The sequence below is a fragment of the Gigantopelta aegis genome, chromosome 6, assembly GCF_016097555.1.
Source record: "Gigantopelta aegis isolate Gae_Host chromosome 6, Gae_host_genome, whole genome shotgun sequence".
NCBI lineage: Eukaryota > Metazoa > Mollusca > Gastropoda > Neomphalida > Peltospiridae > Gigantopelta > Gigantopelta aegis.
This window is the reverse complement of record NC_054704.1, coordinates 96,309,889-96,333,827: the sequence shown is the minus strand read 5'-3', so window position 1 is coordinate 96,333,827 and position 23,939 is coordinate 96,309,889. Positions and strand designations below refer to the sequence as shown.

Genomic DNA, 23,939 nt, shown 5'->3' with positions numbered 1-23,939 from the left:
TGTACCTTCAACTACATTCCCATAAAACATTACAACCAAATAATCCAATTTATTAGTGCTCAGAGTTTTTGTTTTATTGGAGAATCTTTAGAGAACAACTAAAGGAATTCGGGGCATTATGTTTGAGGTAAATACTCCTGAACTCAGACTTTGTACAGTGACACAGGCGATGTTACCGACAGGTTTGCTGTCTTTGTGCAGCATGGCTGTCTTGACACTGTTTGAAAGCAGATTACAATTAAATATTCATGACTTGTTTATACAAAGATTATGTGTGGGATCTATTTCTAGGTATTTATCACAAACAGATATCAAAAGACAAACTATGACACTTTTAACTATTGTACTCTGTTCTGTTCTTTCAGTTCTTAAAGTTTCAATTATGTTGCAACTGAGGACTGGACTATACAAAACCCAATTATAGATTATAGATGATATTATGTTACAATTATGTTTGCTTATTTTTTGTGCAAAAGTAACTTTTGTTCTCCTCTTAATGTAGCCCAGTGGTAAAGTGTTCGCTTGATGCGTGGTCAGTCTAGGATCGATCCCTGTCTGTGGACCCATTGGGCTATTTCTCGTTCCAGCCAGTGCTCCACAGCTGGTGTAACAAAGGCTGTTGTATGTACTATCCTGTCTGTGGGATGGTGCATATAAAAGATCCCTTGCTAGTGTTTTCCCTAGCTTGTTTTAGCATGGTGCAGCACCATGCCTCAATAATCTATAACACCATCTTGCCTTAATCAGCACCATGCTGCCCTGAGATTAAACACGCCTTTTTCAGTTATTAATTCTAAAATTGCCTTTATAAAACACCCAAAAAGGTATTATTAATTAATAAAATATGCCTTTTATATCTTTTGCCTTTCATTTATTAAAGCAAGCACATAAATTACATTAATGTTTATTTCAATTAATTTTTGTGTATTTTTAATGAAAAACAAGTGCCCCGAAAATGATGAAAATGCCCCAAAATTGTTTGGTCTACCATGCCTTGCCTAATTTCTAGGGAAATCACTACTTGCTGCTAATCGAAAAGAGTAACCCATGAAATGGCGACAGCGGGTTTCCTCTCTCAATATCTGTGTGGTCCTTAACCATATGTCTGACGCCATATAATCATAAATAAAATGTGTTGGAGTGCTGTGTTAAATAAAACATTTCCTTCCTTCCTTCCTGTTAAAATATTTTAGACCTGTACAAGGACAGGGCCAAATTAGTGTCTTATTTTTAGTGCAAAATTAACTTTTGTTCTTTTAATATATTTTTATACCTGTACAAGGCCAGTGTCAAACATCTTATTTTAGTGCAAAATTAACTTTTGTTCTTCTTTTAATAATATATATTAATTATTAGACCTGTACAAGGCTAGGGCCAAACGTCTTATTTTTAGAGCAAAATTTATGTTTGTTCTCCCGTTAATATATTTTTAGACCTGTACAAGGCCAGGGCCAAATGTCTTTTGCCAAGAAGAGTACGAGTTCTGGGTCGAGGCCCAAGTATGCTGGGATCCCAAAGAGCCACATTGGGTCGCGTGTCTCATCATCAGCGAACAAGAAGAGCCCTAGTGTTGGAATGGAGAAATCTTTGAAAGTCCACCAGGTGTCACTTTTACTCATACTGTTAGATTATGTTTTTTTCCACAACATTATTCAAACAATATAAATTATATACTGTGTATTTACTGGTTATCTGCGACCATAGATCTGATGAAGTAGCAATTACGTGAACAGAGAAAACATGATTTTCCCAAGATCCAATAGAGACACTACTGAAAGTTATTATTTCTGTGATGTTCAGATGTTGGAGTTCAACCAACTTGTTTATTTCAATTTTTCAGGGGCGAGATTTAGCTCAGTTGGTTGAGATGTTTGCATTGCAGGATCGAACCACCTCATTGGATCCATTCAACTGATGGGTTTTTTTCTCATTCCAACCAGTGCACCACAACTGGTCAAAGGCTGTGGTATGTGCATTTCTGTTTGTGGGAAAGTGCATATAAAAGATCTCTTGCTGCTAATGGAAACATGTGGCAGGTTTTCTCTGATGACTACATGTCAGAATTACGAAATGTTTGACATCCAATAGCTCTAGTGGTGTTATTAAACGAAACAAACTTAACTTTTTTTACTTAATATTTCAGGTGCATGTGTTTGATGAGTCTGGACTTGATGTGACTCCACTTCCTCTTCTTTATGTTGACCCAAATGCCTTGAGAAAAAATCAGGGCAATATACTTGGAGACAGTTCCGGAGGGACAGTGAGTCATTCTAGTATTGTCAGTCATAGTTTAAAGCAGCCTTGTCAAGAACATGGTTTTGAAACATTGTTATAAAACATACTTATAAGTTTGTATTGAGAGTGATTGCACTTATAAAATGGAAGCCCGGCCTTACTTGCTGTCATGAGAAGGAAATAACTAGAAATAATTCAGTTTTCTTTTATCAAGAATCTGTTTTTAGCATAGAATCATAATATACCATTCTCAATGCATTAAACAGAAATGTGAAAAAAAAATTAAAAATTATATTTTCTAAATAATGTTTTGAGATCTTTGTTTTACCAGTGACATATTTATTTGGCTGTTCAGATTAATTATGCCCTCCGATTTAAGCAGGTTGTATATTTCACAGCTACATAATATGTCTTTTCAAGAAACCTGAATAAATCTAGCTATGCAGTTTTGTACTATATGTAATTGCATTAAATAAGAACATGATGATGCTGAAAACTAAATGATTAAATACTGTCATAGTTTTCGAGACAGACATTCAAATACTGTTGCAAATGAAATTACCTTGCAGTTTTATCAAAACTGTTTGTGATTAATGCTTTAAATTAACATCTTATTGCATTACTTTAATGAAAATTTAAAAATATAATGTGTTGTATTTGTAGCCAACAGACTTTATGTCAACAGCTTCTATGTCCATCTACAACACAGGGGCTTCAACTGCTGCAAGTGTTCTGGGTGGCGGACCATTTTCAAGGTAATTTAACTAAATAACTTAGTTACAGTTAAACAGGCCTGTGGAACTAAAATATTTTACAAGTGAGCCCATTTTCAAGGTAATTTCACTAAGTAACTTAGTTACAGTTAAACAGGCCTGTGGAACTAAAACATTTTACGAGTGAGCCCATTTTCAAGGTAATTTCACTAAGTAACTTAGTTACAGTTAAACAGGCTTGTGGAACTAAAACATTTTACGAGTGAGCCCATTTTCAAGGTAATTTCACTAAATAACTTAGTTACAGTTAAACAGGCCTGTGGAACTAAAACATTTTACGAGTGAGCCCATTTTCAAGGTAATTTCACTAAATAACTTAGTTACAGTTAAACAGGCCTGTGGAACTAAAACATTTTACGAGTGAGCCCATTTTCAAGGTAATTTCACTAAATAACTTAGTTACAGTTAAATAGGCCTGTGGAACTATAAAAATTTACTAGCCAACCAGGCTAAGAATTTTCAATGTAATTTTAGTGATACGAAATCATAACACCATTGTAGGCTATGACATCACTACAGCATATGCCATAGTGGTGTCATAGCTTCGAATGGTTTTATGACTTCATGGCGCTAAGATAGCTTAAAAATATGGGCCTTGGCAAGTAAATATGAAAATCCAACAGCCTGAATTTTTTTTAATCCAATTTCAGGAATATTTTTTCATTTCACTCGGTGTAAAATTTAATTTTAAATTATGTACACATCTTAGCTATATAGTCTGGCTGTCTAGCACAGGCGTTAATGGTTGTTGGTGGTTAGTTTTGAAAGGAGTGCAGTGGTCTTACACCACCTCACTGAGTCGTTAAAACTATGGATGGGAGCTGGTACTAGCTGGGATGCGAACCCAGTGGGTACCTACCAACCTTATAGTACCTTCGTTTGACACTCAACAGCCGATATAGTTTTCATGCTAGCTAAGGTGTCAATAAACATTCATTCATTCATTCATCCACCCACCGTCCGTCCGTCTGTTCATTCATTCATTCATTCATTCATTATTTCATTCATTCATTCATTCATTCATTATTTCATTCATTCATTCATTCATTCATTCATTATTTCATTCATTCATTCATTATTTGATTCATTCAAAGCCGAATGGTTTAACCACTATACCATTGAGATGTTTCAGGTATTTCACTATGAGACTTTGTAAACATTTTGAATATGTCCAGTCAGTCCTGTTGTTATTTCATTTTAGGTCAGTGTTCAGTCAGTCGTATGACACGGGTACAGGATCAGGCACTGAGGACCTACATCATGCAGACCACGCCCCGACAGAGTCCGCGTGGGCGGGTCAGTTTTAATTAGTAACAACACTCTTTTTAACACACTTCTTTCATTAATTTTTTTTTTTTTTTAATTATCACACTGAATCATACTGCATGTTTTTGTTTTTTTTATTCCTGCCTATGCATCACCTGTAAAATATGAGAGAATATTTTCTCTTTTTTTCTTCTTTTTTTGAATTTTGTGTTTGCAAAAATCTGTCAAAATATATTGTCTTTGAGCCAAAAAATCTAATATTTTGAGGCACAAAAGTGTAAAGTAAAAATATAGCAAATTGAGTTTGATTCTGAAAATGAAGTATTTTGTGTTACAAAAATGCCTGTTTGCCCTCCCCCCCCCCCCCCCCCCCCCCCGCCCCAATTAAAAAAAAAAATCATAAACACCCACAAAAAACAACAAAAAACCAAAAACCTCAACAACAACCCTAAAACATTTACTGTATCTGTTTTCACAAAACAGTACATTTCAAAATTTTCTGTGTTCTTCAAATTGGGAATTTTGTTCTGTAATAATTTTGCCAACATCTTGAGGTTGCTGGTATTTTTGCTGTTTTGGTTTTGATGATCATCTATTTTAGATCCAGATATAAATCTTTTTCATTTACAGTCATTAATTGTGTAGGCCACATTAAATTAATTACAAATGTCATTACAGAAATTCGGCACAAACGTGAAGAAGTTCAAGAATTTTTAACCCCGGAAGACCTTGAACTGTTTGTTGATCTGACACTGTCGGAAACAGAGACCATTTGGTTGCTGGACATGCCAGATGTGTTGGTGTCGAGCGAGGCCACAGATGCGGAAGCCATCAAAGAAAGGAATACAACCTATGCGAATGTAACGCAATTACTGATTACTGTAAATTAATTAAATACACAGGATTATGGGGGGAGGGGGGTATAACTTGGAAAAGGTCTGTTGTGAGTGCGAAAGCCATCAAAGAATGGAATACAACCTATGCGAATGTAACTCAATTTCTGATTACTGTAAATTAATTAAATACACAGGACTTTTGGGGGGTGGGAGTGGGGGATATAACTTGAAAAAGGTCTTTTGTGAGTGCCAACATCGTAAAAGGCAGCGACTGTTGTAAATATTTTTTAAAAAGTGGATCTTATGTGTCCACAGCAGGGTGCACACCCTGGGTATGGGCCTGTTTTAGACATAGGGTTATTTCAACACTGGGTCAAGAGAGAGATAAAAGAGATTGGCTGCTTCGGCATAGGCTTCTCCAACTGATAAAGCAGAAGGAGATCTTTTATATGCTGGAGGAATGTGGGGTGGGTGGGCAGGGAGGGAGGGAGGGTTTCTGCCCATTTATACTTTCTCAAATGAAAAATGTTGATTACAAAGCAATTTTTTTTTATGTCTGTATGAGTTACAAGATTGCAGACGTCACTCGATGAGTTACCGATCACAGTTGACAGTAAACACGAAAAATCCTCTTGCATATTCCTATGATCTTGACCTTGGTTTCTTTGCATTTCAGTTGGTGAAAAGTCGGCTTGGCAATGACCTTTATGCTGAAAGAGGAATGAATACTTTCAATGAACCTCGAAAATTGAAAAACGTACAGACTTCAAAAATCACACGTGTGGTAAGATTCTTACAATGTTCGTGGATGACATGTATTTAGATGTGATAGCAATCACCAAAGTTGCAAATGTTTACAAAAACAAACCGATGGATGCATTTGTTAAATGTATTTTTCATTGAATATCGATATATATATTTTTTATTCATTTTTTAAAATGTTAATTTAATGTACTATAGTGCCATTAAGTAAATGTTTGGTACATATGTTTCATTTGTTTAAATTGACATGCAAAGCAAATGTGTAAAAACAGGCTGAACTAGCTTTAAATTATTTGTGGTTTTCACACTTGGTACATTATAGATTGTGAATGTTGCTGAATGAATATAAATTGATATTGTCTCCTTCAGGATATTGGAATCATGTGTACAACATGGGACATGTTTGACACCTATGAAAAAGTAGACAAAGAAACTAAAGGTAACTTATAAAAGCTGCAATCTCACCTGTCTAGTCTTTAATATTGTTTGCTGATACAAAACACAATCATAAATATGGGGTAGGATTTAGCTCAGTTGGTAGAGCATTCGTCTGAGGTGCTTGGGTTCCAGGATCGTACCTCATCAGCAGAACCAAATTTCTTTTCCCCATCCTAACCAGTGCTCTCTCCATGACTGGTATATTAAATGTTGTGGTATGTGCTGTTCTGTCTATGCGAAACTGCATATATAACAGATCCATTGCTGCTAATGGAATTCAGCAGTGCCGAATTCATAAGCGAGAGTCCCGCCTTCCCTTCCCCTGCCCCCCACCCCATCCTGTTTTGGATGCAAGGGCTTGCTTCGCAAGAACTTGCACCCACAACAGGCATGCACTACAACAGCTAGCTCTAAATGTGCACGTTAAACACTCTGACCTGACCTTCTAATGGAAACATGTAGCAGGTTTCCTCTCAAATCTTTAATGACGTCGCATGCATGAAATTTGTACAGTCTTGCCATGATGTTAAAAGTGTCAAGACAGTACTAAAGACTGGAGTTTAGATTTTATAAGTTTTATAAGCACAGAACCTCAACTGGTTATGTCACACTGTGGAATTAAGAGTAGTCTACTGTTTCTCTTCTCTTTTTTTCTCTTTTTTTCTCTTTTTTGAATTCTTTTGTTTTTGTATTTTTGGAGGTGATACTTAATAAAATGAGGATCCAAAAATAGAATATCAGTGACCTTCAACAGATTGTACTTACAAGCTAGGAGTCCTACAAAACTGTAATTGTAAAGAAGAAAAAATCCCTTTTATTTTCGTATTTTCTTATCTTTTACATGTTTAGACTTCTTTATCTGAAAACCATGACTAAGAACATATATGTGGTTGTCACTCCTTGATATTTTCCGTTCTTCAGCTAAGAAAGACAAAGAGGACGATGTAGAAGAAACTATCAGTCATCCAGCTACTCCCAAGAGTCCCGAGGGAGAAACTGCGGATGATGTCGCTTCCTTGCTTCTCTCCTCCAAAGAGAACACCATGGACTCTTTCAGTAAAAGAAAAGGTCAGTAAACAATCATCGTTATTGTCAGGGCTTCTTTAGACTGGTTCTGTGATATTCATGCTAATTTATGATATCATACGGAAATAACATACATACATATAATGTGTGTTATTTATTTAAAGACATACAATTGGCTGCTCCTAGGTAATGAACCAGTCACCACAGCCATGCCATCTAGGGTCCATGCCCCCCCCCCCCCCCCCCTCCAAATCAAACCTTTTTTGCTTGTTTTTACTGTATTAAATTTTATAAAGTCATACATACATAGTGTGGGTTGGTCCCCTCCCCCTCCCCCCTCTCCAAATATAAAATCCTGGCTGTGCCATGCAACGATGAATTCACGATTTTGGGTTAGAATGTCTAACTTAGAAGTGTATCATTCTGAAATGGCATTTCAATATATAGAAGATACTCCCCGGGTGTCTTGTGATATCATAATTTATCAGCACGAGTTGATAAAAGTATGAAATCCAAGGCTTGCCGAGGATAGTACACTTTTATCAACAAGTGCTGATAAATTATATCACGACACGAGGGGGTATTCTTTTTATCATCCATTATCATTCTTTTCATTTGTGACAGTTGTAAACAATGTCAGTAATGTGGGTTGAATGTCAGCGGTAGACTCGTTAACTAGCAGAACAGCAGTGGCATGACGTCATTAATGGTAGGTTTAGCGCTGAAACAAACACAGTGATGTCACAAAACATTGTCTTGTGATTAAAATTTGACCAATCAAGATTATAAGAAGCGATATCTCCTGCAGAGATATCGCAGGAGATATTGCAAATGATAGTGCCAGCGATATCTCCTACAAAAGCCTGCCAGTGAAATGAGCACAGTCAATATTGATTGCTCTCTGGTGTATACGTCACTAAAAACTGATTGCTCTTTGATGGATATGTTAACTGCAAGCACATGCGCTGTAAATATGTATTAATTGAAAAAGGCTTTTAAATTATTTCAAATGTGGTTTTTGAGGTAAAAAATGTAATACTACATTCGTGTCTGTTAGATACCATCTATCTTAGAACTTGTTGTTTAAAAATATATCAAACTCACTTTGCTCATTAGATATGTTTTGAAACAACTTATGAATGGAATCTTGAAGGCTGCCCGTATTCTTGCATGATTTAGAGATGAATCTTGAAGGCTGCCCGTATTCTTGCATGATTTAGAGATGAATCTTGAAGGCTGCCCGTATTCTTGCATGATTTAGAGATGAATCTTGAAGGCTGACCGTATTCTTGCATGATTTAGAGATGAATCTTGAAGGCTGACCGTATTCTTGCATGATTTAGAGATGAATCTTGAAGGCTGCCCGTATTCTTGCATGATTTAGAGATGAATCTTGAAGGCTGCCCGTATTCTTGCATGATTTAGAGATGAATCTTGAAGGCTGCCCGTATTCTTGCATGATTTAGAGATGAATCTTGAAGGCTGCCCGTATTCTTGCATGATTTAGAGATGAATCTTGAAGGCTGCCCGTATTCTTGCATGATTTAGAGATGAATCTTGAAGGCTGCCCATATTCTTGCATGATTTAGAGATGAATCTTGAAGGCTGCCCGTATTCTTGCATGATTTAGAGATGAATCTTGAAGGCTGACCGTATTCTTGCATGATTTAGAGATGAATCTTGAAGGCTGCCCGTATTCTTGCATGATTTAGAGATGCTGATGTGAAATACTGATGTGACATATTTAATATGTGAGTGCGTGTGTATTCTTATGAAAATTTGTTTTTGTTTTGCAAATGTCAGAGGGCGGTATATCCAGCATGACAGGTGAGATAGTGATCGTGTTGTCAGTGAGGTTTTTGTTGTATTACTGGCCTTATGTTTCACTCCACTGTCGTTGAACTTTCTCTCTCACCTAACACTTGGGAATGCCAACGTTTTACTGGTGGTGGGTTCTTATCCCTATACTTCAAACAAAAGCAGTGTGCATGATAATATTTTGTGGTCATGTTATATAATTATTCAAGGCTTGAAATTCATCTTGTGGAGTCAGAAGCAATCTTTGCTTCTCAAATTGTATTCTTGAAGAGAAAAAATTTGTTTTATTTAACAATACATCTAGAGCACATTGTAAAACTTATATTTTGTATTTTTAGTGGCAATTGCCTCTTTCTTCCTGTCAGTTTTGAACCTTGTTATATTATCATTGTCATTTTGTGGTGAATTTATCGATGTGTAGCAGTCACAAATTATATAAAATTGTGTACCATAGCAAAGTGAGTTTATACTATATTTGTGACTTACACATGGATAAATTATCACAAAATAACAAACTATTCTTATAATGTTTTTTTTACTAAATGTGTGACTGTTATACATTGGGGGGGGGGGGGGAGGACGTAGACCAGTGGTAATGCACTCGACTGATGTGTAGTCGGTGTGGTATCAATTGTTATCGGTGGGCTCATTGGGCTATTTCTCATTCCAGCCAGTGCTCCATGACTGGTATATCAAAGGTTGTGGTGTGTTCTATCCTGTCGGTGGGATGGATGATGCATATAAAAGATCCCTTGTAACTAATGGGAAAATGTAGCAGGTTTCCTCTCTAAGACTATATGTCAGAATTACCAAATATTTGACATCCAACAGCTGATAATTAATAAATCAGTGTGCTCTGGTGGTGTCATTAAATAAAAACAATCTTTTGTTATACATGGATAAATTACTCCAAAATTATAAACAATTGTTAGAATTTGTTTTACAAACAACACAACTTATTTAGTTAAAAATGCACATCTGTTAGAACTGGCCTTGTAACTCTGCTGACAGTCATGTCTAATACTCCTTTCTCTAACACATGTACTTCCAGTGATTCTTGTTCATACTTCAAAATACTTACCCTTGCTGTTATATGCATGGCTTTATGTGGTGGTTGTCTGTTCACTAATCTGTTATACTTCAATTGGTCACATTATCATGTTTCTGGTGTCTTCAATAATTAATCAGTGGTATTCATAAAAACCTACACCGCTGGTTTGGTGTGAAAATATATTATATTATATGATTGCTTTTCTGTTTTTCATTTAATCTTGTTTTTGTTGTTTTATTGTTGTTTTTATTGTTGTCTTTGTGTTGCGCATAAATACTTGTGTATGATATTATCGATCACTATTTGTCTTGAGGAGCTGGGGGTGCATACTGTTTTTCTAAAATCCTTTTCTTTTCAATTTTCCCTTGGTTTATGAGTTTTATTTCTGACTAGGGTTTGGAATGAGTGGAGTAAAGATACCCATGTGGGGTCTTTAATCACTACATTCCAGTAGTGTATGCATAAAACTGATTCTCTCTTGTTTCCTGTGCACCATCTGTCATGGCTGTCATCATGGCTACATTTTGTCCACCAGTCACCCTGTTTGTGGAAAAATTATATTAGCATGGTTTGGCCTACACCTTTTAGTAGTTATTACTGGGCCAATATCAGCTCATTGTTTATTCCGTTATATGATATACTACAAGGGAAACAGCAGATGAATTTTTTAATGAGTGTATGTTTTAAAAGATATAGCCTGTTAGAAACCATGATCAGTTAATTGTTCACCACTATATCTGTGACTATGTCAATTTTATTACCCATACTGGTGACCTTATTTTTAGTCCATAGATTAGTATCAAATATTTAAGTCACGGATTAAACACCTTTTGACTTTGATATTTATGTGATTTTATTTGGTACAGGTCATATTTATTTATTGTGACAAAATCTTTTGTCAGTAAAAATAACCTTCTGTTTATCATTATTCTACAGACAGTCAAGCAACAGTTGGGTCGTCCACCACAGGGCTGGAGAGTCTGTTTCCTGGACGTGATCTTGTTGGCTCAGTTATGTCCACCGAAATCAACGTCCATGACGAAGAAAAAATAATGCATGTCAGTACTTTTTATTTAACATCACGTTACAGACCTCACCATTTAAGGGGAGTTATCATTGTTTCCCTATTGCCCCCCTAAACCTAATTCAAGGAGAATAATGTTTAGCTCCCCATAGCATGTGAATTTACATTATAACAGTATGGTAATACTTGTATCTCAAAAAGCTCCCCTAAATCATGTGTTTGGGAGCAGTTAATTATTCCCCTTATTAGTGCACTTTTTTTATGACCCCTCCCCTCCCCTCGCTCCAGTAGATATATACAGAAGTTCACATACATTGTTTTTGCTTCCTATTTATTGCACAACTTTATTTTGTGCAAAAATATATACCACGAGGTAGCCTATGTATTTTGCAAAATAAACGAGTGCAATAAATAGGAAGCAAAAACAACGTATGTGAAGTTCTCTATTTATTACATACCTTCTTTTATGTTTTACAAAAACGGTTTTTAATTTAACGTCATAACAACACTATTAAATCTATGATCAAAACTCCTTTCATGGATTCATTTAACGTTAAGAATCATACTCTGCGGCAGCCTTGTGTAATGTTTCAAATACGATATGACGTCATTTGTAAATCATATACAACGTAAGTAAATAAAAGGCACTAACTGCAGTAAAAAGAAAAAGGGAATTCCCCATTTAAAAGTTCTGGTCCAGAACATATGTGCGATACAGGATAAATTTATTACACGGTTTCAAAAGGCCTTTATCACTATAGTAAGATTAAATAGGTATGTAATAAATATGGGTATGGGAACTATTTTAACATGCCCACATCCAAAAATAGGTTCAGGCACATCCATCCCAGATTTTACCTTTAGAATTAGGTGTGATTGTAATTACTGAATTAACAGAAGTTTTTTGTATTTTGTTAGTCGGAGGCACTGCAGCGAGACTTGTTCTTCATGGAGCGAGTGATCAACCTGAACACGTACCAGTCAAAACAGGCACACTACAGAGGGTTCCCCGTCATATCAGGTTTGTGAACATCGCTGAACACGTACCAGTCAAAACAGGCACACTACAGAGGGTTCCCCATCATATCAGGTTTGTGAACATCGCTGAACACGTACCAGTCAAAACAGGCACACTACAGAGGGTTCCCCGTCATATCAGGTTTGTGAACATCGCTGAACACGTACCAGTCAAAACAGGCACACTACAGAGGGTTCCCCGTCATATCAGGTTTGTGAACATCGCTGAACACGTACCAGTCAAAACAGGCACACTACAGTGGGTTCCCCGTCATATCAGGTTTGTGAACATCGCTGAACACGTACCAGTCAAAACAGGCACACTACAGTGGGTTCCCCGTCATATCAGGTTTGTGAACATCGCTGAACACGTACCAGTCAAAACAAGCACACTACAGTGGGTTCCCCGTCATATCAGGTTTGTGAACATCATGGTATAACTTCCATCATCATAGGATGTGTATGTGCTGTCCTGTCATTGGAATGGTACATATAGAGGTCTCCTTGCTGCTAATTATTGAGTGTATGCTATATGTGGAGGTAGAGTTATGGCCCTTGAACTTGTTTGACCCAGTGGGGGACATATATTGCTTTAGGTTGCATTATACCAATTAATTTCCGGCTGGGTCGAAGTTCGAGGTGCACCGAACTTTTGATAGAGAAGTTAACACCACAAGTCCTGTGATTGGTTATAAATGTGAGTGTGTTGGTTGTAAAAAAAATTAGTTTCATCTGGGCTAAAAATGTATGCAATTTTATTTGATGTAGTACCACCGTGTCAAGTAGCCTTGTGCTTGGAACATGTATGGGGTACCTATAAAAAAAAGTACTCAAATTTTGTGTGAAACTAGGGGTGTTGCAGAAACATCTGGTTATACCGAAAATGAGCTATGAAAGGTACCATTTTCTGCAGTTAATACTTTGAGGTAGGGGTTGTAGTACTGATATTTATGGGTCAAAGTTTGGTTGATATATTGCATATAGTGTTTTTAAGCACAAACGTTAACATGGTCGCCTATGGGATTTGAATTGGTATAGTCCAACCTATAGCACATACTCCGTGCATAATAAAAAAGATTATGATTTTTGTGATTTAATTAAATTAAACTACACTATTTGATTAATTAGCCGTCACTCGGCCATGCAAGTTCACAATGACCTTGACCTTGACAATAATTACTGTGAATGGAGTTTGAAAAAAAATTAGCACTGAGGAAAAGTTGGTTTTGGCCTATAATTCATACTATAAAGATTTGAATGTTTTTATTTACATGGTGTTTGACTTGCCATATACAACTGCTCTTAAGTATGTTAATATATCTAGGCAGTCTGAACTTATATTTTAATAGCAATTTATTTTTATATTAAAAATAACATGTGCCAATACTGGGGTAATGTCTTTAACTTCTATAAACATAGTTAATGTTTCATGTATGTACTTCTGATAGTTTAACTTTTTAAAGACCTTGATTTTTATTGTCCTTTTGGCATATTTATAGGGTGCTAAGTCATATTTTAGACTAATTTGTAGTTTTAGGGGAAACAAAATTTTACTTTGAAGAAAAACTTTACCAAAGCCATAATTAAACTTTTGGTCACTATTGTGCCTTCTGTTCTCATTTATACATAACAATAAGCTTGTTAAACATATCTTTAGGTCTCCAGATCAAATCTTTTTTTAAAATAATCACTTAGTTTGCTCCCATGAAATGTATTTTAAGTGTATACTAGATTTAGAACCAATTTTTCCAGATTTGATTATCCACCTTGGTGTAATTTGATGATTTATTTTATTGTTAATGCTGTATTATCCAATGTTAATAGCTAAATGATATGCTGGATTACAGATTGTAGGAATACATCCAATATACATATTGTATTGATTTGGATTAGAAAATAATGCAATAAAATAGATGTTCGGGTAATTATGTCATTTAAAAACAGGTTTTTTTAGTAATGAATCAAAAATAAATATGCGAAAGCTGCATGATAATTCCAGATATCACAAATATTTAAAACCTCCAACTACAGTAGGGTATACATAAAATATAGTCAGGAATATTGGTGGCTGCCTATGGTTTTGATGGTCCAATTTGAAAATCTGCATAGCTGATGGATTTAAAATTCCCGCACATGGTAACTTGAAGATGCCCACACTCAGCATACAGGATTTCCTTCCAACAGTGATGTGCAGGACATTAAGTCATTACTTCATACAGATGCAGTCATGTTGGTGTTTCCTTCCTCAGACATTGTATTTTTTTAATACTGATATTTCTTTGATGTGCCTATTGAGGTCTTCATAATCTAGGGGTCAGTCAAGTACATGTGTTTCAATGGAATAAGTTTACGGGGTTGAGGTACTCTGAATAGCCATGCTGTCTCTACATATATAGCTGAGCACACACATACATCTGACAGTAAATATCTTCAGCAGTATTATTATTATTATTATTATTTTTTCAAATATGACATATTGCATTTGTACAAAACTGTACAAAATACTTGTGCTTTGTGAGGTGTACATTAACTTAGGTTGCACTGTAGAAACAACAGTTTCAGTGAGGTTGTCAGTTTATGTCAGAAGACACCAGATCCTGGTTTTCATAAAAACACATGAATCGCCACCTTTTGAAACATGTATGTTATCAGTATAGGTTGCACTATACCAATTAATTTCCGGCTGGGTCGAAGTTCGAGGTGCACCGAACTTTTGATAGAGAAGTTAACACCACAAGTCCTGTGATTGGTTATAAATGTGAGTGTGTTGGTTGTAAAAAAAATTAGTTTCATCTGGGCTAAAAATGTATGCAATTTTATTTGATGTAGTACCACCGTGTCAAGTAGCCTTGTGCTTGGAACATGTATGGGGTACCTGTAAAAAAAAGTACTTAAATTTTGTGCGAAACTAGGGGTGTTGCAGAAACATCTGGTTATACCAAAAATGAGCCATGGAAGGGGTCCCATTTTCTGCAGTTAATACTTTGAGGTAGGGGTTGTAGTACTGATATTTATGGGTCAAAGTTTGGTTGATATATTGCATATAGTGTTTTTAAGCACAAACGTTAACATGGTCGCCTATGGGATTTGAATTGGTATAGTCCAACCTTTAGCAGTACTTACTCTCAGAATGCTTATTTCCCTTGCTTGCAGATATTGATGGAGCAGCTGACAACAAAGGACAGGTTGCTGTCCAAGACATGGGCCCAAATCTGGAGAGACTCTGGACGTACAACTGTCAGCTGACAAAGGGCAGGAACGTTTCTTGTATGGTCTGGAACACACTCAATCCCGTAAGTGATTTTGTCATTACGACAAACTGAGAACACATTCAATCCCGTAAGTGATTTCGTCATTACGACAAACTGAGAATGCACTCAATCCCGTAACTGATTTTGTCATTACCACAAACTGAGAACGCACTCAGTCCCGTAAGTGATTTCGTCATTACGACAAACTGAGAACGCACTCAGTCCCGTAAGTGATTTCGTCATTACGACAAACTGAGAACGCACTCAGTCCCGTAAGTGATTTCGTCATTACGACAAACTGAGAACGCACTCAGTCCCGTAAGTGATTTCGTCATTACGACAAACTGAGAACGCACTCAGTCCCGTAAGTGATTTCGTCATTACGACAAACTGAGAACGCACTCAGTCCCGTAAGTGATTTCGTCATTACGACAAACTGAGAACGCACTCAGTCCCGTAAGTGATTTCGTCATTACGACAAACTGAGAACGCACTCAGTCCCGTAAGTGATTTCGTCATTACGACAAACTGAGAACGCACTCAGTCCCGTAAGTGATTTCGTCATTACGACAAACTGAGAACGCACTCAGTCCCGTAAGTGATTTCGTCATTACGACAAACTGAGAACGCACTCAGTCCCGTAAGTGATTTCGTCATTACGACAAACTGAGAACGCACTCAATCCCGTAAGTGATTTCGTCATTACGACAAACTGAGAACGCACTCAGTTCCGTAACTGATTTCGTCATTACGACAAACTGAGAACGCACTCAATCCCGTAAGTGATTTCATCATTATAATAAACTGAGATGATAGAACCATTGTTCTCTCAAGTTTATCAGTGGTTTTCTGTTATAAATTAGCATTAGTGGAGCCAGTAAAGTGGAACATTTGTGACAGTACAGCTACCAGTATATGTTGTTCTTATTGATGTATGCTGGCACAATTATGTAGTAATGTGCAATATATTTAATTGATTTAATGTCAGCAAATTAAAAAACACAATATGGTTCTCCATATTCTATTTTCAGCTGTTTTCGTCAACAACACAGAATGCAGATTTGTTGTCCAAATAACCATTACAAACATCACCAGCTGGTGACATCTGGTTTTCAAAGCAATATAACATGCACTTTAATAATTTATTTATTTCTATTTTAGGATCTTATTGCTATTGGCTATGGACAGTTTGAATTCACCAATCAAAAAGGAGGTCTTGTTTGTTGTTGGTCACTGAAAAACATAGAGGTAAGAGGACAGTATTAAACTATATTCTTTTTTCACAATGCCCAATACCCTGACTTCAAACCATTATATGTCTTTCTGTCCTGTTCATGTTTCTGAATATTTAAAGCCCTTATATCTTTTGCAAGCAGAAAGTAAAGATAATACTTTATATTATTTACTTAATTTTGAAAAATGTTTTGTGTTACGGTAATACTTAATTACATACGTGTGAATTCCTATTGGCGACTTTGGTTTGGTTTTTTCATAGATGAACACAAACATAAATTCCTAAACTAAAATATTGTTTTTATAAGTTGAGAGAAGTTGTGATTAATTAGATAACCCTATTTTGTTCATGTTTTAGTATCCAGAGCGAGTATACAATTGCAAAGAAGGAGTAACAGCTTTAGACTTCTCTCGTACAAATCCAAATCTTCTGACGGTGAGTATTCATGGTTTAACAAAATTAGAAATGTTGATATGACTGAGTTGGTTGATGTATGGAATAAGCTTAATCAGAAAAAGAATTCAAAGGCATGACAGTTGCCAAGAGTTGGCCTACCAAATTAAGACAGAGAAGATTTGAATGCTGGCATTAACTGAAAACGAGTACAGCTATTTGTCTGATTTATGGCTATGTAGCTATAATTTCATTATATATCAAAGTGTTAATACCGAGTGGGATGTGATGACTATGTCACCGATTAAATAAAGTTCTTTCAAGACAAATAGGGAGCGTGTTTACCTCGGTCAGTAAAGTGCTCACCTGAGATGGTTAGGTCGAAAGATTAAACCTCCTCAGCAGACCAGTTGGTTTTTTCCCATCCCAACAAGTTCCCCATGACTGGTAGATCAAAGGCTGTGGTATGTGATGTCCTGTCTGTGGGAAAAATGCAAATAAATGATCCCTTGTTACTAATCGATGTAGCAGGTTTCCTCTGATTACTAAGTTTCTGAATTATCAAATGTTTAACATTCATTAGCCATTGAACATTTATTGATGTGCTCTAGTGGTCTCATAAAAAAAACAAAAAAACTAAAGACCTTTCAAGACAACTTAAATGTAGATATATTTTTTAGCAATATTTTGTAATGTGATTATTAAGTACATGCAGGTCAAAGGCGGTTTGATCCGGTCTTTAATCATGATTTCTTTTTCTTTTTTTTAAGTTTTCTAAAAGTTTTTGACATTTTCTTCAGTGGTGTTAAGTGAAAATCAGCTGAATGGTTTTGGTATAATTACAATAAGAGCTGTTAATGATTATATTCTGCATTCATGTCCATGTAATGACTATGGATTTTATGCTGTCTGCTAATGTGGCTTATGTGATTAGGAATTAGTGGTGAAATCTAAATCATGTTTGTTATTAAACAGTGATGTGTTTGTTTCTCTTATTACAGATTGGGCTTTACGATGGTGGAGTTGCAATATACAATGTCAGGAATACCAAGGATGAACCAATTGTAGACAACTTGTAAGATTTTTACCTTGCAGTTTACCCCAAATTGAATATATTGGGGTTTTTTTTTATCCCTGAACGATGTCATTGAAAACTGTGTCTAAATAATAATGGTACATATACTATGAGATAATTATTATAGACCATCTGCTCTTCAGATGCATTTGTAGTAATGAATAAGGATTTTTTTTTTTTTTTTTAAATGTCTTTATTTGAAAGAAGTACATTAGACTTGTGAGCAGGATTGGGGGAAAATAAAATTGTCAATCGGTCCCACTTATGTCATGATTATCGGGGGGGGGGGAAGAAAGGAAAATAAAAAAGAACATTTAAAAGACGATATTTGCCATATAGTTTTTTTTTTTTAATCATATTGACGTTTGTATAGTTTTATCTTGAATTATGAATGCGAAACGATAAACATGAAAACATGAAACAATTTTTTTTTATCACATCAGTGAAAAAAACAACCCAAATTGTATATATTTTACATAATGGAATAAACAATATAAAAAAGGGAATAAAAGTTATGAATTTTAATTCCCATATATGTATAAAAAGTACGAGTATTTAGTACTGTGTCCTGAAAATTAATAAAAGATGGCACTGTTGAAGCGTTTGACACCCTGGGCAAGCACATGTTTAGACGATGGTGGAGTTGCAATATACAATGTCAGGAATACCAAGGATGAACCAATTGTAGACAACTTGTAAGATTATTACCTTGCAGTTTACCCCAAATTGAATATATTGGGGTTTTTTTTATCCCTGAACGATGTCATTGAAAACTGTGTCTAGATAATAATGGTACATGTACTATGAGATAATTATTATAGACCATCTGCTCTTCAGATGCATTTGTAGTAATGAATAAGGATTTTTTCTTTTTTTAAAATGTCTTTATTTGAAAGAAGTACATTAGACTTGTGAGCAGGATTGGGGGAAAATAAAATTGTCAATCGGTCCCACTTATGTCATCATTATCGGGGGGGGGGGGAGGGGTGGGGGGGAAAGAAAGGAAAATAAAAAAGAACATTTAAAAGACGATATTTGCCATATACGGGTAGTTTTTTTTTTTTAATCATATTGACGTTTGTATAGTTTTATCTTGAATTATGAATGCGAAACGATAAACATGAAAACATGAAACAATTTTTTTTTATCACATCAGTGAAAAAAACAACCCAAATTGTATATATTTTACATAATGGAATAAACAATATGAAAAAGGGAATAAAAGTTATGAATTTTAATTCCCATATATGTATAAAAAGTATGAGTATTTAGTACTGTGTCCTGAAAATTAATAAAAGATGGCACTGTTGAAGCGTTTGACACCCTGGGCAAGCACATGTTTAGACAAAGAGATTAAATAACGTCATCGTTGATTGGATGAAATTTGACCTCTACTGGCTCTAGAGATAACCAGTACATATAGCTGTTCTACTCACTCCCACTTGTTAACAAAAAAGGTGGATCCCTTATGTTAATTTTAAAATCCTTTATTATTTATTGGATACACTACATTGAACAGTCAACAATAAATACATTTATAGATTATTTCAGTATATTTTATGCTATTTCAAGCAGTTTGTATTGCACAAAAGCCTCTTGCTTCGGACTAGGACACTCGACCCAACAGAGCTCCGTACATAGGTGTTGATTGTAACCAGTTGCAAATTCTGGGTCCTTTGTTTTAATTGGAGTGCAATACCTTGATGGCTCTCTCACCAAGAATGGTGTTATTGTTAAATCTTTGATGACTTTCATGGGAATATTGTCAACGGCCATAACTCTGTCAGAAAAAGAAATTTATTTAGTTTGACAGTTATGGCCCTTGAACATACATGTAGAAGCCCAGTAGGTGGCATGTATTGCTTTAGCTGTACTCTCTGAAGGTTGTTATTGTTATTATACAGTGGGAACCCCGGAAAGCACACAGCACCAGTCTGGCAGGTGCAGTGGATTGAAAAGGAGCGAGGGAGTGGGGAGGAGAAAACTGAGGTCGTCGTTTCAGTCTCGACAGATGGGAAAATTACACAGTGGTCAATAAGGAAAGGTTTTGAGAGCTATGGTAAGTTTGTCATGTACAGTGAAACCCCTCAAAACCCGATCCTGAGTAAACTGGAATTCCCTCAAAACCCGATCCTCAGTAAACTGGAATTCCCTCAAAACCCGATCCTCAGTAAACTGGAATTCCCTCAAAACCAGATTCTCAGTAAACTGGACTTGCCTCAAAACCTAATCCTCGGTAAACCATAATTCCCTCAAAACCAGATTCTCAGTAAACTGAAATTCCCTCAAAACCGGTAGTTTTTTATGGTTACTTTTTAAATACCAGTACAGAACAGAAACTGTCTAAACTGGGTACCCCTTAAACCAGACTTTTTACTATGTTCCATGGGTGTCCAGATTAGAGGGTATTATAAAAATTAAAATAATAGCTTAAAGTTTATACATGATGTTAACTTTTATTTTATTTTCAAAAAAATAAATAATGAGTTTCTTTTCTTTTCCAAAAACTAAAATAATACTAGTTTTAATTTTAGTTTTAATATGTACTGTTAATGTTTGAAAAAGTATTCTTTAAAAAATATGCATGCATATATGCATCAACAAGTTTATATTGATAAACATTCTGTTTGACAAACTCAGAACTGATGAGACTGAAAAGAGTGCCAATGAAAATGGGAGGCAAGGCCAAAGAAAAGAAAACAGAAGCATTTATCTCAAGAAACGCTGGTGGGCTGTGTTTCGACTTTTACTCAAGAGATTCCAATGTGTGAGTTTTACACCATTTGATTCTTGCCCCATTTACAGGTAGAGAATTTAGCTATATATGATGAAATGTAGCACGTTTAAGGCTGAATATCTCTTATGATAAAACATACTTTCATATATTTAAGAAGAAAAGTTAATTATTCTTTTAATACTAAAAAACTAAAAGTTATGATGTTATAAACATTACTCTAAATGCAATTTACATTATCATAGTTGCAAGTGCCATGTTTCATTTGTTTTAGTTGTGAGCCTAGCATTATTGTACAAGATATTATGTTGACATGTATTAAACTATTTTATAATGCTTGATAATTAAGGGTTAGTAGCTTAAATGAATCTGCTTGTTTGTAGTTATTTAGCTGGTACAGAAGATGGACAGATCCACAAGTGTTCGTGTTCGTACAACGAGCAATATCTGGAGACCTATTCAGGCCACACAGTGAGTACATGCAGCACACACTGTGGTTCTGTCTTATCTAGAGGTTCGCTTTCAAAAGTTAATTTTATTTATTTTATTTTTTTAAAGGTTGTCCTAAACCAAAACAAAAATGTGAAAAGGATTTATCTTAATTCCACTTTGGTGTGTATATATGCTGTGAAAAATTGGTCTGATGGATGCATTTAGTGATGTAAATTGAAGAATGTTTTACAAAACATGGTATGTCTAAAATTGTTGAAAGTGGAGATAACCACGTAAATGTTTTGTTTGATATCCTGTACAAGAATACATGCACAGTGCTTATACCTTTTATGGTTGATATGAACCAGTGGTGTGTACATAAAATTGAAATTGTTTGAAGCACAAGACATTAATTTTTTTCTCCACCTTCCATTTGTTTTAAGTAAAATGTGGTCTGTGCACTGTTCTGCATTTTCAACTAAATGTTTCTGATTTGCCTAGTGTCTTAACTCTTGTATTAAAATATTAAGTAGAGTCACTATATGTATATGTACCTTCTAGTATTTCATAAGTATGCTACAGTTTTGTTGTGGTGTACATTGGATGTGAAGTAAGTTAGGTGTTGTATACAGTGTTCAGTATCATGCTATTTATACAGCCGATTAACGTACCTCTGTTTGTGTGTTTGTGTCAGGGTCCAGTCTATAAAATCCACTGGTCACCGTACATCAAAGATATCTTCCTCAGCTGTAGTGCTGACTGGAGTGTGCGGCTGTGGCACCAAGATCAGCAGAAACCCATCCTCAGTTTCTTTTCTTCCACGGTGAGTACACGTGCAAACAAGACAGCAAAAACTGGTATTTATTCAAAATATGTTAGATAATAAAAACACTTATTGCAATTATTAAAGGGCTAGTGAAATCTGATACGGGTCAGTTCGCCATTACAGTTTTAAAGTTAACTTTCAATCCTGAGACAGACATGTTTGAACCTTTATGTCCGATTTCTTGTTAACAGTTCAGCCATGATCCCCACGATTCCAGTACAAATTGACAGCCTACATTGTTTACAGTTGATGTAGTTACGAACTGAAAAAACACAGAGCACATGTGTACCCGAGTTATGAGAAAGAGTGCACAGTGTTATTTCGGTTCATAACTGCATGAACAAGAAAATTTAAAGATAAAGTTGAACCATTGATAAGAGGGGAGCTGTCCAAATCATTAAGAAACACTTGTCCGGACGTTTTAATTCTAAATGAGCTAATTGTACAGTGTATAAAACTGTGTGTTGTTTTTAGAAACCTGTCAATGACGTGGACTGGTCTCCGCAATCCTCGACTGTGTTCGCCTGTGTCAACAACGGAGCCGTGGAAGTCTGGGATCTCAGTACTAGCACGTGAGTTCTGTCTGCTGGCATCTTTTGTGTTTTGCAGGTCACTTTGAATCTTAATTTGTTTAATAGAAATGGTATAAATCCTCGTTATCATCTATTTGTATGTGCCTTGTACACAGGATTGGGGGGGGGGGGGGGGGGGGACATGGAGATAGGTGGCTTAGGAAAGGTTTGGGGAATACCTCAGAAGCCAGTATTCTAAAAGAACAAAAAGGTGACATCATATTGAGTTTGAGTTACCTCCATAGGATGAAACTGATGGAGACACCCGACTGAGCTGTCACGGTCAAGTGTGATACTGGTACATGTACTGCAATATGCTCGATCAAGTGAAGTGTATGTAGTCAGACATTGCCATTAACAAATTGAGGGGAATTTAAATTATAGGGAGCCATTTAAAATATTACCACGAGACATTACATGCTATGGGGAACCATTTAAGATATTACCCTGAGACTTGATATCCTAAGGGGAGTCATTTAAAATATTATCATGAGGCATTACATGCTATGGGGAGCCATTTAAAATATTACCACGAGACTTGATCTGCTAAGGGGAGGTAAAAATTACTTTGCTTCAACTAGTGTCATGGGAGTGTTGGGGAGTGAAAGTCACAGCTTTACTTCAATGTCGAGGTCTGAGCAGGTTTTCTTTTGTTAAAGATTAAGACAAGCCTTTATAATGAATATCAAATATATGTAATATTGCATACCGATTTTACACTTTTATCTATTCATTTATTTACAGGTTAGATCCAGTTATTATAAACAATCCAACCTCAGAAGCTACACAAACCACTGTTGTATTTGCCAAAAATTCAAACGTAAGTGAAGTAAATTGGATTTATTAATTGATGCAGTCTACAGCACAAGAAGTTTAAAATGTTAATATTGTAAGAAAATGATTCTCAGACCATTAAAGTAGTGTCAATGGGATCACTGTATATATCTTACACTTCTGATCCCAAATATGGGATTTGCAGAAGCATGGAATCCTATTCAAGTAGTGTCAATGGGATCACTGTATATATCTTACACTTCTGATCCCAAATATGGGATTTGCAGAAGCATGGAATCCTATTCAAGTAGTGTCAATGGGATCACTGTATATATCTTACACTTCTGATCCCAAATATGGGATTTGCAGAAGCATGGAATCCTATTGAATTTGTAGCCTGGT

The 23,939-nt window shown here is 35.7% G+C and overlaps 1 protein-coding gene across 3 annotated transcripts in view; it reads left to right on the top strand.

Annotated features, from left to right (window-relative positions):
* Positions 1-23,939, top strand: part of LOC121374096 (dynein intermediate chain 4, axonemal-like) — a 66,818-nt gene that overhangs the window by 32,381 nt on the left and 10,498 nt on the right. For 2 of the 3 annotated variants that reach the window (XM_041501018.1, XM_041501016.1), the window contains exons 2-22: positions 1,434-1,602; positions 2,144-2,260; positions 2,899-2,990; positions 4,210-4,304; positions 4,953-5,134; positions 5,787-5,894; positions 6,242-6,311; positions 7,232-7,378; positions 9,140-9,163; positions 11,142-11,263; positions 12,148-12,250; positions 15,400-15,539; positions 16,659-16,745; positions 17,089-17,166; positions 18,126-18,199; positions 20,104-20,258; positions 20,840-20,966; positions 21,317-21,404; positions 22,060-22,188; positions 22,666-22,763; positions 23,508-23,583. In XM_041501018.1, the coding sequence (XP_041356952.1) occupies positions 1,456-1,602; positions 2,144-2,260; positions 2,899-2,990; positions 4,210-4,304; positions 4,953-5,134; positions 5,787-5,894; positions 6,242-6,311; positions 7,232-7,378; positions 9,140-9,163; positions 11,142-11,263; positions 12,148-12,250; positions 15,400-15,539; positions 16,659-16,745; positions 17,089-17,166; positions 18,126-18,199; positions 20,104-20,258; positions 20,840-20,966; positions 21,317-21,404; positions 22,060-22,188; positions 22,666-22,763; positions 23,508-23,583 (2,259 nt within the window). In that variant the 5' untranslated portion in view covers positions 1,434-1,455. The remainder of the gene's footprint in view (positions 1-1,433; positions 1,603-2,143; positions 2,261-2,898; positions 2,991-4,209; positions 4,305-4,952; positions 5,135-5,786; positions 5,895-6,241; positions 6,312-7,231; positions 7,379-9,139; positions 9,164-11,141; positions 11,264-12,147; positions 12,251-15,399; positions 15,540-16,658; positions 16,746-17,088; positions 17,167-18,125; positions 18,200-20,103; positions 20,259-20,839; positions 20,967-21,316; positions 21,405-22,059; positions 22,189-22,665; positions 22,764-23,507; positions 23,584-23,939) is intronic. The other variant, XM_041501017.1, reaches the window with a different exon arrangement.